The sequence below is a fragment of the Drosophila gunungcola genome, unplaced genomic scaffold (assembly GCF_025200985.1).
Source record: "Drosophila gunungcola strain Sukarami unplaced genomic scaffold, Dgunungcola_SK_2 000126F, whole genome shotgun sequence".
Taxonomy (NCBI): Eukaryota; Metazoa; Arthropoda; class Insecta; order Diptera; family Drosophilidae; genus Drosophila; species Drosophila gunungcola.
The window spans coordinates 66,338-83,477 of NW_026453287.1; the positions used below are offsets into that span (position 1 = coordinate 66,338).

General features: G+C 39.1%; 4 protein-coding genes across 9 annotated transcripts in view; 3 read left to right on the forward strand and 1 right to left on the reverse strand.

The window, feature by feature from the left end:
• Positions 1-1,963, forward strand: part of LOC128265474 (inositol-trisphosphate 3-kinase A) — a 30,721-nt gene extending 28,758 nt beyond the window's left edge. For all 5 annotated transcript variants that reach the window (XM_053001500.1, XM_053001504.1, XM_053001501.1 and 2 more), the window contains 3 exons: positions 62-330; positions 883-993; positions 1,073-1,963. In XM_053001500.1, coding sequence (XP_052857460.1) covers positions 62-330; positions 883-993; positions 1,073-1,438 — 746 coding nt within the window. In that variant the 3' untranslated portion in view covers positions 1,439-1,963. The remainder of the gene's footprint in view (positions 1-61; positions 331-882; positions 994-1,072) is intronic.
• Positions 1,964-2,593: 630 nt separating this feature from the next.
• On the forward strand, positions 2,594-4,953 carry LOC128265488 (peroxiredoxin 1). The gene is made up of 2 exons (XM_053001523.1): positions 2,594-2,754; positions 4,076-4,953. The coding sequence occupies exon 2, from the start codon at positions 4,076-4,078 to the stop codon at positions 4,658-4,660; it is 585 nt and encodes a 194-aa protein (XP_052857483.1). The 5' UTR covers positions 2,594-2,754; the 3' UTR covers positions 4,661-4,953.
• A 5,897-nt stretch (positions 4,954-10,850) lies between these two features.
• On the reverse strand, positions 10,851-12,846 carry LOC128265490 (40S ribosomal protein S15Aa). Of its 2 annotated transcripts, none has more exons than XM_053001525.1 (3): positions 12,757-12,846; positions 12,653-12,688; positions 10,851-11,472 (listed from the first exon to the last, which is right to left on the reverse strand). In XM_053001525.1, exon 3 carries the CDS (start codon positions 11,468-11,470, stop codon positions 11,078-11,080), a length of 393 nt encoding a protein of 130 aa, XP_052857485.1. In that variant the 5' UTR covers positions 11,471-11,472; positions 12,653-12,688; positions 12,757-12,846; the 3' UTR covers positions 10,851-11,077. The 2 variants fall into 2 exon arrangements, with proteins under 2 accessions (XP_052857485.1, XP_052857486.1); XM_053001526.1 differs by having other exon boundaries at positions 12,761-12,779.
• Positions 12,847-13,445: 599 nt separating this feature from the next.
• LOC128265485 (nuclear speckle splicing regulatory protein 1) lies at positions 13,446-14,833 on the forward strand. Its single transcript, XM_053001519.1, has 2 exons — positions 13,446-13,559; positions 13,619-14,833. Exons 1-2 carry the CDS (start codon positions 13,549-13,551, stop codon positions 14,793-14,795), a joined length of 1,188 nt encoding a protein of 395 aa, XP_052857479.1. The 5' UTR covers positions 13,446-13,548; the 3' UTR covers positions 14,796-14,833.
• The last annotated feature ends 2,307 nt before the right edge of the window (positions 14,834-17,140 follow it).

Genomic DNA, 17,140 nt, shown 5'->3' on the forward strand with positions numbered 1-17,140 from the left:
TGAAATGATTTTTATTTTTAAATTGTATTCTAATCCACATCTTCTTTGACTCCTTCATCAGTCTACCTGCAGTTGCAGGATCTGCTGAGCGACTATGTGCAGCCGTGCGTGATGGACTGCAAGGTGGGCGTGCGCACTTATCTGGAGGAGGAGCTGTCCAAGGCCAAGGAGAAGCCCAAGCTGCGCAAGGACATGTACGACAAGATGATCCAGATCGACGGCCACGCCCCCACCGCCGAGGAGCACGCGGCCAAGGCGGTGACCAAGCCGCGATACATGGTCTGGCGGGAGACCATCTCCAGCACGGCCACGCTGGGATTCCGCATTGAGGTGGGTTTATCTTAAATTCTAATTCTTATTTTAATTAAATGTGTTCTTTATTGACTCTGGTTTCGACAATAAGAACTCGTAGAGTTTAAACTCAATCAATTGACGTGTTCATTTAATACTTTTTGCAAGGTCTTAGTTGTCTTCACTATTAATTCCAATTCGGCATTTATTTCGCATCTAGTTTATACAAATTCAAGCTTATTGACTTCAAGGGAGGTCATTTAGTTTAAATAAATAAGTAAAAAGAAAAATTATACTGTTTTAAGGATTATCTATGTTTTATATATTCGGAAGAAAATCAGAAAATATAAGTTTTTTCTTAATACACACAAGCTTAACTAAAAACCAAGCCCTCTGTATTCTTTAGATACTCTTTTTATTGCCAAGATTTTATTTACTCAATCTATTCGATATAAAAAAGAAAGGGATTTTCTTGGGTTTATTCCATGCGAGCTTTTAAGGACTTTAATTTTAGTTAAAAAATAACCCTACCAAACTAAACATTTACGATAACTAATGATAATTAACTTAATGACTAATTTACTTTTTCAGGGCATCAAGAAGAGCGATGGCACCAGTTCCAAAGATTTCAAAACGACGAAGTCGCGCGAACAAATCAAGTTGGCCTTTGTCGAGTTCCTCAGCGGTCATCCCCACATTCTGGTGGGTATTCAATTACCAAACATATACTGTTGAATGATATTAACTTGGGGATTTCCCTGTCTTGCGCTTTTTTTTACAGCCCCGCTACATTCAGCGTCTGCGAGCAATACGCGCCACCTTGGCCGTATCGGAGTTCTTCCAGACCCACGAGGTGATCGGCAGCTCCCTGCTCTTCGTGCACGACCAGACCCACGCCAGCATCTGGCTGATCGACTTCGCCAAGACGGTGGAGCTGCCGCCGCAGCTGCGGATCGATCACTACTCCGCCTGGAAGGTGGGCAACCACGAGGATGGCTATCTCATCGGGATCAACAATCTCATCGACATCTTTGTGGAGCTGCAGGCGGCCATGGAAGCGGAGGCATCGTCCATCCCCACTGCACCATCACCAGTTCCTGGCGGCGGGGAACATGAGGATGATCAGGCGGTGGAAGGCAAGCCCTGATGTGGGTTTTTCGGGGGCTTTGGGGCTGGGCCCCAAAACAAAGACATTTCCACTTCCACTTCTACTTCCACTTCCCGATTCGATTACTACCCAAAATTCCTAGTCTAAGCTAACTACTATATATTTTTTTTTTGTTTTTTTTTACGACCGTTTGCGTACATTTAACCCCTTAAGTTTAAAATCAAAGACTGAAACACAATATGCATACATACACATATGTATTTTTACTATATGATATGCGTGTAGGAAATATATAGTTTAGCTTATGTATACATTATGTGCTGCTGCTGCAACCGCTGTTCTGTAGTGTAATTTATTTACATTTATTTATCCAAAAAATACACTTTTTTTGGCGAATCCCCGGGAGATCCGAATAGCTAGAGCTTGGAGAACACCACACCACACAAAGTGAATAAGAACACCCAATGCGCAACAAGAAGTTAGCTTTAGACATTAATGTACTGGTTATGCGAATACCTACTAAATACTACTAATTGTGCACTATTAAATTCAGTTAAACCAGAAGTTATTTGTATTATTTCATCTGTGGGATAAGTAACAGGAGATACTTGCTAATATATTATTGTTTGAACTTAATGGTGTATATTTTCAAAAAAAAAATGGAATTAATTTATAGGTACCATCAGTTTAATTGCAATCCAATTCCAATGACGCACCCTTATAATACTTTAGTAATATAATGTTTTGGGTTTTTCTAAAATGTAACATTATTAATAGAGCGTTTTGTTGTCGTATTTTTAACAAGGTTTTGAATTAGTTAACTAAATATTTATATACTACTTTTTTATTAGCTCTGTTTACTGTTTTTTGTTTTGTTTCTTAATTTTGTTGAGACCTCAACAATTAAGTATATAGTAAATATAATTTTCATGATATAAAATTTAAACCATTGAAGCAAACAAGTTCGATTTGAATTGAAAAAAAACTGGGCTATCGATAACAGCCAAGAATCTGTGTTAACAGTGGGTTCGAGTCACCACTAGAGTTCGTTCAAGATTTAAATAAAGGTTGGTGTCTGTGATCTATTTTGACAAAACGCTAGAGATGGGAAAACCTCGATGTTGCCCCGGCAAACATCGATGAAACCGATGTTATGAAAACATCGACGCTGGCATCGATGATGGCATCGATATTCCTCCGCCGCTATACTATAAGCTATAGTTTCACGATCCGGTCCCTGATTCGCGAATTTTTGCCCGAGCCGAAAGGTCTGTGCTAGAACTGCAGCTAGAGATAACCCACGCGGAAGTCGAGCAATTACCGATTCGTTTAACAGTTACTGAACTAAAGTAAAAGTGAGTGCTTTCAACGATGAACAGGTCGCTAATTCTGGGCAAAGTCAGGGAGAAATTGCGGGAGAGCGTAAGATTGTAACACACTAATATGTGTTGTCTGTGGATGTGCAAAAAAAATAGATGATGTTGTTGGTCGCCAGATTCGACTCGAGATTATTTCACAAGTTTTCGCACCGCACCGAGAGCATAGTTTCCTCTTTCAAAGTATTTTTTTTTATTGGCACGTCCGTCGCACACACACACACATGCTTAGCCGGCAAAAAAAAGGGGGGGAAAAAGGAAATCAAATTGAGAGGAAAATATTTGGCAATTCAGAAATATTTGTGATTTGTAATTAATTCGCTACGAATTCGCAGCTATTACATGGCCACAAGTTATGCGAACGTGCCGAAAGTTCAAGAATTTTTGGACTAATTTATTATTCCGGGTTTCTTCCATTTCATGCCTTCGTCAGCCATTTTGTAGAGTTCAGCTTTTCTTCTCTTCAAATCCCCCTAGTTTATGGCGAAATATCTGGAAAAGGGCAATTACACTTAAACTCATGTAATTGCCACATTAGTTCGTTGAGTTATACAGACTTCCAGTTAGGTATTAGCTTTGACTTTTTTGATTTTTAAACTTGAAAACGATTGTTGTTGGCCCTATCTACAAAATCAAATTACAATTGAGAAATTTTGAAGTCTTGTATAAATAATATAAAGTCTTATTAGAATTTCCGCAGTGATTGATCAAATAATGCAGCTTTTATTTATCGTGAAATTTAAAAATAAATATTTACATGTTTAACAAACTTTTATAACTATAAAATATCATTAGAAAAATTATAATAATTAAATATTTAAGAATTTTAATGAAATTTTACACATTAAAACTAATTTTTATTGTTTAATTTTCTCTGTTACATAATTGTAAATGTATTATTTTTTTTCCAATAAATTGAAAGGAAAATTCAGTTTTTTTAATTTATAAATTACAAGTTTGAACCAGTGGTACGAAAACTAAAGCAAGTTAGGACAGTAAATGTTTCATAAAATAAATAAAGAACAGTAAACATTAAATATTTTGTATCATTTACAATACTCAATATGAATATATTTGTTAGACAGGCAAGATTATAATAATTTTTTATAGGCATATTCAGCGTTAGCCGGAAACTCGATTTTAACAAGGAGGTACGGGGGATTTTTCTAATCAAGTTCTTGAGATAAGGAGACTTTTAGTTGTTGAACTTACAAAGCACCATGAATTTGCTATTACTCTTTCCATTAGAGTGTCTTTTTCGACTTTTTTGTGATGTGTAAACCCTATTGAACCCTTACAGATGCCCCAGCTACAGAAGCCCGCTCCCGAATTCTCCGGCACCGCCGTCGTCAACGGCGTGTTCAAGGACATCAAGCTGAGCGACTACAAGGGCAAGTACCTGGTGCTGTTCTTCTATCCGCTGGACTTCACCTTCGTGTGCCCCACCGAGATCATTGCCTTCTCGGAGAGCGCCGCCGAGTTCCGCAAGATCAACTGCGAGGTGATTGGCTGCTCCACGGACAGTCAGTTCACCCATCTGGCCTGGATCAATACGGCCAGGAAGCAGGGCGGTCTGGGCAGCATGGACATTCCGCTGCTGGCCGACAAGTCGATGAAGGTGGCCCGCGACTACGGAGTGTTGGACGAAGAGACTGGCATTCCCTTCCGCGGCCTGTTCATCATCGATGACAAGCAGAACTTGCGCCAGATCACTGTCAACGATCTGCCCGTGGGTCGCAGTGTGGAGGAGACCCTGCGCCTCGTGCAGGCCTTCCAATACACCGACAAGTACGGCGAGGTCTGCCCGGCCAACTGGAAGCCCGGCAAGAAGACCATGGTGGCCGATCCCACCAAGTCCAAGGAGTACTTCGAGACCACCTCCTAAGCAAAGAGAAGCTACCGCCATCGGCGGGGGCTGCTCCTGGCGAGCAGGAGCGGATTCGAATCGCAACACCCCCCGCCTGTGCAAATACATATAATATATACATATATCCTACATATTAACCCTAGAACGTAGTGAGAAGAAACTGTGAAGCACCTCTTTCCCTGCAACAACCACCATCCCACAAAAAACACCTGCAGCAGCTAAGCGGAAAGTGATTGTTCTTTTGTGTGCTTTTTTTTTTTGTAATGAACCATAATTCACCACAATAAATGATTGTACGGAAGAGAAGACGACGCATGCACGTGGTTCTTTATCAGGGGGTGGCGGGCGGACTTTCGCCTCAAATTTCTGCGCTTATCGCACCGAGAACACATTCCCACAACAAAAAAATGGAAAAAATATAGGTATATGCGGTGTACTTATCACCGTCTGCGACTGGCAGTTGCGAAATAAGAAATAAACTGAATCAGAATGCTAAGAAAGCCCCGATGAGACAGTGACGTCGGGACAGCTACACAGAGAGAAATTAGGCATGGGATTCTATAAATCTAAAATTTAATCTAAACATCCCTTAGGTTCTTTATAATCCATATAAATACTTATGTGATATAACGAATGGCCCATTTGCTTAAAATTTTAGGGATTATACCTACCAGTTGTATACTAGTGTTTATGATTCACCAGTATAAAAAAAAAAAACAATATATAAAATCAGCTTCTGAAAATTCTTGTCGAGAACAAAACTTTTAGAATTTATAGGCATTTTTAGCTATACGATTTTTTCTTGTTTATACTCCTTAGAATATGTCTTTAAAATAGATTTAAAAATTCAGTCACTTCTGCTAGTATTTGAACAAGAAAGAATTGTATTTCAATTGATAAAAACATTATAATTTTGTTATGGAAAAGTATTAAATTGCTGAACCATTAAGCTATATTGTATACCGACATTATTAAAGGCCTATAAATGCACTTTTAAAACTGCTGATCTATTTGAGCTGATAATAATTAATATGTATATGCAATATATTCTCCGAGTGCAGCAACAGCCGTTTGGTGACACAGTAACCGAGTGCACAATTCCCGTTTTGTTACCACCCCCCATTACCATCCATTTTTATTACATGGCAGCCGGCAGCATTTCAATGTTAAGTGCAAGCGAGAGTCGTCTAGTCGACGTGGATACCTTGTCTTGTGGCTTGCATATAAAGCGGGTCTTGACTCTGTTGTATGTTATTATATATATGTATATATATATATTTGTGTTTCTGTGAGCTCTCCAGTTACCTAGTAGTCTCCCCTTGCCCATGGTTCAACTATTACGTGTAGTGTGCGGCACATCAGACGACGTGTCTTTGTCGGATCTCAATCTCAAACTCAAGCGCCTCCATCGAAACTAGTTTCTCCACATGATGGGTGTATATGTATAAACAAACATACCTGGGTACCCAATGAATACATCTACATTTCCGACCAGCTGCGAGGCAGTGAAAAAGCTTTTGGAACCTTCTGGAGAAAAAAAATAACCCTTTTCCAACGCCAAGTGGTGCGATCTGATCCGTCGTTAGTGTTTGCTGGATCGGTAGGGTATGGCCGACACATTCCGGCAGTAACGTTGCTTTCGCCATTATCAGTCTGCTAATTTTGCGATACGATACTCAAGTTCACTTCACACACAATGGAAGTTAACATAAAATAGCCCCATAATGGGCTTTCCCTGTTTAGAGCACATTGTTTTTTCCTTCAGCTTGAAGAGGAAGGAATTAGATAACTTGGTTTAGGTGTTTTATAAATGTTTTTATATAAATAACTACATATTAAAATGGCTCAAGTAAGAGCACCCCATCTTCGTGATGTCTAAACTGCTCGATTGCCAATCGTTTTTACCTGAGCTTGTTTTACCAAGCTGTACAGAAAACGCTCTATTCATATTCATCAGTCGCACGACAGCTGCAAAAAGAGATTGCTTCTGCTGAATCATTGCATCCAAAACCCAAACCGGCACAAAAAGTTACAGAAATATACAACAATCTTGGTCTGAGCCCGATTTCTATGCCAACTGGCCTATTGAGGGCGTTGCAAATGCCATTGTCGGTGACTTTCAATGGGCCAATACATAGGAATCGATAGTTATTGGTTGAGGCGATGTCTGAAAAACGCACTTGCTCTAATGGAATTTCCACCCGGCCGAATGCTGCAGCAATTGCAAGTGGGTGGGAAAAATGCCCTTGATATATACCCAATAATATGCCAATCGCTGGAAGTCAGTATCCGGAAAACAAGTACATACACAAACAGCTAAGGGGAAAATAATAGTTTTAATTGTATTTAATAATTAAGAAAACTAATTTAACACCTGAAATCATCAGAAATAGAATTTAATAATTATTGACATAAAAGGGTTATTGAATTGATTACTGCAAGACCCGCAATTAGTTATTCCTATTATTCTTTACTAAAAAAAATGAAGCCTTACCATTCTCACAGGTTTGTAAATAGTTATATCATCTGAAAAATAACTCATTTAAGCACAAACATAAAAATGTAAGAATCTAAAATTGATTAAAAGCCAAAAAGTCATTTTGTTAATATTAATATTAAAATTAATTGGTTAAAACTATAGAAAATGGGAACTATGTTTCTAACAACAACGTTTAGCAATATGTTGTAGTGCTGTCTGTGGCGTAATTTGGTTATTTAATAGACTGATAACTCGTAATCGGGAGGCATTTTCCGTGGTATTAGTGATATCAGTGGGAATGGGTCGTGCGGAATGACATGCCCGAAATGGCAAATTCCGCCATATTGTGGGCTACGCCAATCAATGGTTCGACCTTTCAATTACCTCTGCGATAAGGATATGCGGGGGTGTGTTGGCCAAGTTCAATTATTCTCCAGTTGATGTTGGCCCTCCCCGATAATGATAACACCAGATGGATAAGGCCTTGGACTCATCAATTACCTTTATTCGAAGCCGCACGCAACACCGATATCGATCGGTAGTCAATATGAAGTTTAATTGCATCGCAATTGTCCACATATTGAAATCCCATTTGTGTCAGGATACGAATCGGATTGACATAATTGAATTTCCAATATGCAATCAACTCAAATTTAACGGTTTAGCCGGAAAAAGCCGCAAAGTAGGCAATAAAATGTATGTCGTTTGCAATGTGTAAATAGTGTTGAACAAAACCCAAGCTTTGAGTGATTAGAGTGAGTTTAAAAGCACTTACCACCAGGGCTGCAGGCTACTGAATTCGCAAACCGCCAATTTCAGATACTTTTTGAATGTTGTTAACAAACAATGCAAAAAAGACCGTAAAAAAAATCCGTTTTTGAATTAAAAGCCTGGGAAATAGTAGCACAACGATAGAATGTCATGCATGGTGGGATTCGTAATGAAATTTCCAATCAAATAGCATTCACAGCTGAAATTCAGTTCTTGTATCAAAAGCCTGGGAAATAATGGTCAGGAGTTGGAATGCCATACACCGTTGAATTCGTAATAAAATTTACAATCGTATGGCATTCCCAGTTAAAATTCTTTCAGATTTTCAAATTTCTGCTAAAAATGATGATGTACCCCCTTACAAAAAAGTCAGAAATTTGGACAACAATAAATTTTTCAAAAAACGTTTTTCAAAATTCTGTGTTTTTGTCAAAATTAAATTAATTGTTTTCAGTCGATCAGGGATGGATGGCATTCGTTGCCAGCTGTTTAAAATAGCAACTCTTTTGACTTTGGGTCTTATTTTAGCAAAGTTAGAACAAAAAGACTCTTCAGAAATAATTCTGTTTGAAAAATCCCCAAAAACACATTAAAATCTAGGTTTTTGTGTCAAAACCCTGGGAAATGATGGTAAGGAGTTGGAATGCCATACACCGTTAAATTCGTTATAAAATTTCCAATTAAATGGCATTCACAGTTAAATTTCTTTCAGATTTTCAAATTTCTGCAAAAAATGATGATGTACCTTACCCTTACAAAAAAGTGCGAAAATCGGACATAAGCTAATTTTTCAAAATAAAGCTTTTCAAAATTCGGTTTTTGTGTCAAAACAAAATTAATTGTTTTTAATCGATCGGGGATGGATAGTATAGGTTGCCATCTGTTCAAAACAGCAACTCTTATGACTATGGGTCATTTTTGGGCAAAGTTACAACAAAAAGACTCCTCAGAAATAATTTTGTTTGAAAAATCGCCAAAAACCCCAAAAAACACATTAAAAACTTGGTTTTTGCATCAAAACCCTGGGAAATAATGGTCAGGAGTTGGATTGCCATACACCGTTGAATTCGTTATAAAATTTCCAATTAAATGGCATTCACAGTTAAAATTTTTTCAGATTTTCAAATTTCTGCAAAAAATGATGATGTACCCCCTTACAAAAAAGTCATAAATTTGGACAAATATAAATTTTTCAAAAAACGTTTTTCAAAATTCTGTGTTTATGTCAAAACTAAATTAATTGTTTTCAGTCGATCAGGGATGGATAATATAGGTTGCCAGCTGTTCAAAATAGCAACTCTTTTGACTTTGGGTCTTATTTCGGCAAAGTTACAACAAAAAGACTCTTCAGAAATAATTTTGTTTAAAAAATCGCCAAAAATCCCAAAAAACACATTAAAAACTTGGTTTTTTTGTCAAAACCCTGGGAAATAATAGTCAAATGTTGGAATGTCAAACACCGTTGAATTCGTAATAAAATTTCCAATCGAAGAGAATTTACAGTTACAATTTGTTCAGATTTTCAAATTTCTGCAAAAAATGATGATGTACCCCCTTACAAAAAAGTCAGAAATTTGAACATAAATAAATTTTTCAAATTCGGTTTTTTTGTCAAAACTAAATTAATTGTTTTCAATCGATCAGAGATGGTTAATATAGGTTACCAGCTGTTCAATATAGCAACTCTTTTGACTTTGGGTCTTATTTTAGCAAAGTTACAACAAAAAGACGCTTCAGAAGTAATTTTGTTTGAAATATCCCCAAAAACACATTAAAATCTAGGTTTTTGTGTCAAAACCCTGGGAAATAATGGTAAGGAGTTGGAATGCCATACACTGTTGAATTCGTTATAAAATTTCCAATTAAATGGCATTCAAAGTTAAAATTTTTTCAGATTTTTAAATTTCTGTAAATAATGATGATGTACCCTCTTATAAAAAGTCAGAAATTTGAACATAAATAAATTTTTCAAAAAAAGTTTTTCAAATTCGGTTTTTTTTGTCAAAACTAAATTAATTGTTTTCAATCGATCAGGGATGGTTAATATAGGTTACCAGCTGTTCAATATAGCAACTCTTTTGACTTTGGGTCTTATTTTGGCAAAGTTACAACAAAAAGACGCTTCAGAAGTAATTTTTTTTGAAATATCCCCAAATACACTTTAAAGTCTAATTTCCAATTTAATGGCATTCTAAGCTAAAAATTTTTCAATTTTGGAAAAAAAGAATGATTTTACTTCCTATAATGCAAAAATTGGTCATTTTGAAAAAAAACGGCTTTGAAAATTCGTTTTTTATATCAAAACAAAATTAATGAAAAAACTAGAGTTTATTTTGGTTACCATGACTAGAAGTCTTTTTGGGATTGTATAATTTATAAGCCATTTGTTCAGTTCTGTCAATTCAGTTTATATGTTTCTAAAGTTGCGTAATTTTAGGTTTTTTTATTTATGAATTTTATCTAAAGATTGTACAGCGAAAATCGATAATTGATATATTTGAAATAATACATTTTAATAAAAAAAATGATCCATAAGGAGTCAAGCAAACTTGATAAATAACAAGAAAGCCAACTTCCTTCTTACTGCGTTTAAAACTTCTGACTAAAATTTTAATACTCTCCGCAAGGGTATACAAACAGGTAGTTTAGGCAAAGTACCAATATTGTTCAAGGCATTCTTGAATCATTATGTCAAACACGTAGCAAATGATCAAAATAACCGCGAAAGCAACCACATGGCGTGTGTCCATTTAAATGCCTTGACTTTGGGAATATAACATAACGGCTAAAAGAATCCTCTTCTTTTAATATTTGACTGCCAAAGATTCAGTTCTTGGAGCTTTCGTCCAAGACTAAATTATACACACACAGTCGGTTTTAAGTTAACAGATTGATTTACTGTCGGTGTTGTTTAATCACTGTAAGGATTACATGTTTGAAGGATCGTAAACAAAATCGTTTTTAAAATTATTATGTATCAATCATTTTATTTCGCGTTTCTTTGTGAACAGAACATTCATTGTCGTTGGTTTGTCTATATGAATGCAGCAGCGTTCTCGCCCCGTGGTTTGTATACAAAACGTAGTTTTTGGATGTATATAATTGTGTGTATCGGTGAAATAAAACGTCAATCTACATATCAACTCCCCACACACAGACTGTCTCTTCTTGTATCTTCCGTGGCTTTAGAAGAAGAAGCCGAGGATCTTGCCTCCCAGATGTTTTCTCCTGGCCTCCTCGTGGTCCATGATGCCGCCCGAGGTGGTGAGCACGACGTAGCCGAACTGGCGGGAGGGCAGCAGATTGTTGGTCCACTTCTCGATGTCGTTGATGGGCACATCGAACCGGGGCGAGATGACGCCGCACTTGTTGAGGCGGCCGGTCAGGTTGACCACGATCTTGCCGGAGCGATGGTCGTCGACGATCTCGAACTCGCCAATGTAGCCGTGCTTCATCATCACGGTCAGGAACTTGATGATCACCTTGGAGCAGGGACGCAGCAGCACCTGGCGCTTGCCTCGCTTCTCAGCATTGTTGATGCACTTGAGGGCATCGGCCAACACGTTCATACGCACCATGGCTGCAAAATGATGGGAAGTCTGGTTAGTTATGGTCTGCAAGTCCGCCATTCACATAAAAACAAAGGGTGAAAAGGGTATAGTCGAGTAACCGGCTATAAGATACCAATTTACTCACTGTCTGACTTAAATATATGTCCTATAAAATCCAAGTTAATATGGTATATAGCCTACATACAAAAACTAACATCAAAGAGATGCTTTCGTAATAAAATCTGACTACCCTTATAGCCCATGATAGTCACGCCTACATGACAAACTTCTTTGAGATATATGAAACTAGGTAAAAACATCCAAGAAAATGTTTTTTACGTAAATTAATATACAACCTATCAACAATTTTATTTGTAGTCCACGAGAAGCAAGAAAATGTTATCTTTGTTTTAAAATGTTTGGTATGTGGTTAGTTATTTGCAATACAAACTGAAGTCGCTCAAAGTTAATTGTCAAACACTTAAAATGGTGATGCCACGGAAAGAGGAAGAATAAGCATGACAATACCGAAAATTCTTCCAGGTCTTCTAGTTCCCAAGATCTCACGGTCAGATAGGCTATATCAAATCGGTTGTTAATATCCATAAATATACTTTATAGGGGGCTTTCAATTCTCCTCAACAAGTAACGGGGTGTAAAAAAAAAGAAACTGCAAGCAAAACACGTGCAAAATACCAGAAAAAAAAATACTGTCTGTGTTTCTTTGCTTTTGTGTCTGTGTGTGTGCAAGTGGCTGTAAACAACAACTATTTCGGGTTGAATTTCTCATGCCAAGTGCTCCAAAAATCTTTTAATTTAGCCGGCTTTTGTTTGAACGTTTAATTTAGTTTAATTCCAGGTTTTGGGCCACACTTTTAAGCCACTCACACACACATGCACAACACAATACTGTGCAACACAATTTTTGGCCATCATTTCACTTCATATTCTTTTGCACAATAAAAAAATATATAACCAAAAAAAAATGTATATATAAATATACGATATATCCAATATTTAGCGAAGCACTTCATGTATTGTTTACATGGTAAACTGCCAAGTTACCACTCAATTTCGGCTCACGGCCCACAGTAAAAAAATTTGTAACAAAAAAAATGGTATTTGCACATGTTTTGCCCGGCGCTCGCCGCAAATCTTATCTGGCTGCGTTTTAGTGGTGAAAAGAGGTCCAGCAGAAGCGCCAATTACCTGGGATTGGTTTGCAAACACTGATTTACACGACCGCTGCAAATAGAGGAAATAAAATCAGTTTAGTTACGATTTCAGTGAACAAAATTGCGGAGAACACGCACTCACGCAAACGTGAAAAGGGAAAAGAAAGGGAAACGGAAGGAAAGAGATGGAGGATAATGTGGCCGGGTGCGCTAAAATGTGGCTAAAATCGATTCTGCTATCGATAGTTTCCCGAGACACAACCCACGGTTGGTAATTCCGTTCAGATAGCAGTGACCCAATAATTAAGAAATAAGATTAAACATTTTAAAAAACTTTACTCCAGTTATTAAAATTTTATTCGTTTCCGTTAATATATCCAGTTAGACAAGCAAACTTTTAACTTCCAATTTCTTGATTTGTGTAATAAAGGCTAGTCATTAAAATAATATTAATCAACGGATAGAATGGCTTGAGTTTGTCAGTGAGAAACAAAGCCGTAAAATCGTGTTAAAAAAATATTTGTTTATATACAGGTACAATTTCTCAAACTTAATAATGTTGTGAAACCTTTTAAATACAATACAATTGGTTAAGTTTTAAAATATTGTAATATTTCAAAACTATCTCATTAAATAATAAGTTTTACATGAAGTGCTAGGATGTGAAATAAATATATTAATATAAATATAGGTAGCTTTGTGCGAAGTATTTTTAAAAAAGGAATTTTCAATATTAACATTTATTATTAGAGCAATCCTGTGTTCAAACCCTTGCCTTAAAAACTATCGAACGCCGACTATCGATGATTTTTCAACTGTTTTTTCAGCCGGCGCAAGGGCTGCCCCTGAAAAGCACTGTTGCAGTGCAATTGCAGTATTTTCCAGGCCGCCCGAAACGGTCACTCTTATGCGTTTATAAACAAACAAAAAATGTCCAAACAGTGAGTTTATAACTTAATGCAGCGAGTTTAAATGGTTTTAAAGCCTCTTAAACCCACAGATATGGACTTATTATCCCGGGGCAGGAGAAGAAGGTACCCGCGAAGCCCGTAAAGCCCGCCATTTTCGACGAGAGCAGTGCCTCCGAAAGCGATGATGCGGACCCAAAAGCCCCACAACTGAAGTCCAAAACCGGAATATCCAGTGGACCCAGCTTGATGGAGCGCCGTGTGGCCCGTCGACAGCAGGAGAAGGCCCTGGCCGAGGATCCAACCATCTTCCAGTACGACGAGCTGTACGACGACATGGACAACAAGCGCGAGGAGGCCAAGCAATCGAAGAGCCAGGAGCCCCGGAAGCCCAAGTACATCGGCCGGCTGATGGAGCACGCCGAGCGCCGGAAGCTGGAGAAGGAGCTGCGCATCGAACGGCAGGTGCAGAAGGATCGCGAGGCCGAGGGCGAGAAGTACAAGGACAAGGACACCTATGTGACGGCCGCCTATCGCAAGAAGCTGGAGTCCATACGCCAGATGCAGGAGCAGGAGCAGCGCGACGAGTACCTCGAGGCCATTGGCGATGTCACCAAGCAGAAGGATCTGGGCGGCTTCTATCGCCATCTCTACGAACAGAAAATGGGACCCTCGGAAGGGGTTGCAAATGTGGATGTGGTCAAACCGAAGACGGCGCCCTCCACCGATGAGGTGTCGTATAAACCGATTAAGGCGGAGGCCGCAAAGCACCGCAGCTATCGGCAACGACGCCCCTCCGAGGAGGAGGAAGAGGAGGTGGAGGTCAAGGCCAAGTCTGGCCGGGATCCGGAGGCCACCACGTCCGCCGATCAGCCGGAAAGCAAGCCAGCCCAGGCTCATCTGGCCAACAACATAGATGCCGATTCTGATTTCAGCATAGATGACTCCAGCGATGAGGAGGATGACAAAACGGAGAAGGGCAAGCAGGAGAAATCCCAAAGCAAAAAGAGCAGCCAGAAGGAGAAGGACAAGCCACAGCAAAGCCCAAAAGCCACCAAAGCCGATGAAACTGCAGCAGCACCAACTGCGGAATCGCCCGCCAAAAAGCAAGATTCCGATGCGGAGCTGGACGAAAAGGATCTGCCCGTGCCCACGGTAACCAAGCCTCCGGTGGACCGCACACTCATCTGGCGCAAAAGGACCGTGGGCGAGGTCTTCGATGCCGCCTTGGCTCGCTACCAGGAACGCAAACGCGCCCGCCAGGGCTAAAACGCATCTAATTAAAGTTCGAGTAGATGGAAAAACAATCCAGTGATTTCTCTATTGTCTCCTTATTATGCTAATTTCAATTTGTCCCATGCTCATAAATTATTTATGTGTATGCCAGCGCCAGCGCTCTTAGCCAACCCTTTTCGGTGCAAATATTTTGCATAAGTTGCAACAGAGTCCCCAACACCCGTTTCCACTTTTCATCTAAAACAGCAGAACAAAAAAAAAAAACAAAAAAAAAATGGGTAGAAGTGCAAGGCATGACGGATGAAACCGCAGGAAAAGTGGGGAAATGCACTGGAGGATGAGGAAGTGCCTGAAGGAGCACAACGCGAAGATATTCCATTTATTTTGTATGACGACGACACGACGACAAGTAGAAGAGCCAAAAAAAGAACTAGGGCTAGCTGAGAGGAACGAACCTGAGGATACCCTTGTAGGTCAGTTATTTCCTGCTCTCATTGTAGAATGTATACAACTAATTAAATGTTGGTCCTAACACAACTCTTATATGAACCTACTAAAAGAATCTATTTTGAAAATAATTAAATTATATTTTGTAGTAGTAGGAAAAGAGCTCAATTTATTATGGTTTGAGAGCCAACTACATGACATACCTATCCAAATCCAGAAGCTCCAGCCACGCTGTGCAAAAATTCATCCCTATTGATTTTATAGTCTCGGACAAATCCGCGTTGAGGCAGACAGCTTATGCAGAAATGACTTTTTAGGTTCACAAATATCTCGTTCACTGAGCCGGAAACTCCTAATCCAAGTTCTAATACCCTCTGCAAGGGTATAAAAACGGAAAGGCAGCGAGAAACTTGCCAAACGCCCAAATAACAAAGAGCCAACTTGGCGTTAGTTTATTTTTTCGCTATCCTTTTTGTTTTTGCAACATTGTTGTTGCTTCATTTTGCCGCAAATGCTGGGAAATCCTTTTGGAAAATAGGTGTGCCCGCGCCGTAAAAGCGAAAACCAATGGGCCAGGAAGGGAAAGGAGAACGGAAAGCACGGAGAGCACGGCTGACATGGTTGGGATCAGTGATGGACAGTTGGTGGACACTTTTTAGGTACTTATTCATGATGTTTTTCAAACCACTTTGAAAAGTTGGCCAAAGTAGTTAAGAAACTTGTTAATTGATTTTATTTCAAGTTTGGAGGAAACTGGGGACAATCTGGCAAGGGAAATGACGAAAATATACCGCAGCTTTTGGAGCAAATCATAGTTTCAGCTAGACCGATTTAAACGCTTTAATGCAACATTCATTATATAAAAGAGAATAAAAAAACAAATAAAGTAAATTTATTTATTATTTATTGGATGTATTTAAATATGCATTTTTATTTTTCTGTTTAGGTACATATTAAGTACCGGACTTGGGTTAAGCAGATATAGTACAGGTACCCTAACCATCACTTTCGGCTAACCCACGGATATTTTTTGCCCATACCTTGTACTTTTCCCATCATTGAAGTTAGATTCCGGCTCCGGGGTCCGGCGCATTGCAGAGATGGCAAACCACAGTTTGCTCCCGTTCTTCATTTCTACATTCCGTCATTTGTGTCCCCCGGAATGCCCTCGAATTCCCCCTCCGCCGGAATCCCCTAGCAATACCCTGGCATCCTACATCATACAGCATCTACATATACATCTACTACATCTACTGCATCTGCATCTGCATCTGCAGCCCGGACGGAATGTCAAGACGGATATGCTTCGCTTTTGATGTTGCCAACGTGCCTTCGTTTTCGTTTTAGTTTTCGTCCTCGTCGTCGTCGTCGTCGTCGTCGTCAGCGAAATTAATACTGAAATCCATTTTCCATTTGGCAGTCTCAGTTGCCCCGTCTCGCTCTTGCGTCCAGTGGCGTAGAAAAGGAGGGAGTGGGCATTAAAATAGAAAATTAGAAACGATAGAAAGTTTAATATGTGGTACCGAAATGCCGAACAACACCCCCCTCACTTCAAATCGTAGATACGCCACTGCTCTTACCTGTTCGATTGTGTCATCAATCTCACATGTCCTTTGCTCCTTTGCTTCTTTCTGGCGTTTTTGTTTATTGATGTGCACTGCTGCAATTGAGATTTGTGCCACATTTTAGGCAAATTAATTCGATATGAGGAGCTGTGTGGAATGGAATGGAATTTTCCCTTCGATTCAATAGTCAGCAGTCAGAAGTCAGCATTCGTCGTTATTCATTATTCATTGTTCATTTTTCGATATTTGTTATTGTCGCAGATCGAAGAGGGGTGCAGCCATATAGCTCTGTCCCCCTCGGGTTCATGTACCGCCGATCGAGTCGGTCGTTAGCTTAACGTTTCTAATTGAGTGCTCTCGAGTTGA

Bases quoted from the DNA above. Each gene is read 5' to 3' on its own strand.
- LOC128265488 (XM_053001523.1), top strand. From the start codon at position 4,076: ATGCCCCAGCTACAGAAGCCCGCTCCCGAATTCTCCGGCACCGCCGTC.
- LOC128265490 (XM_053001525.1), bottom strand. From the start codon at position 11,470: ATGGTGCGTATGAACGTGTTGGCCGATGCCCTCAAGTGCATCAACAAT.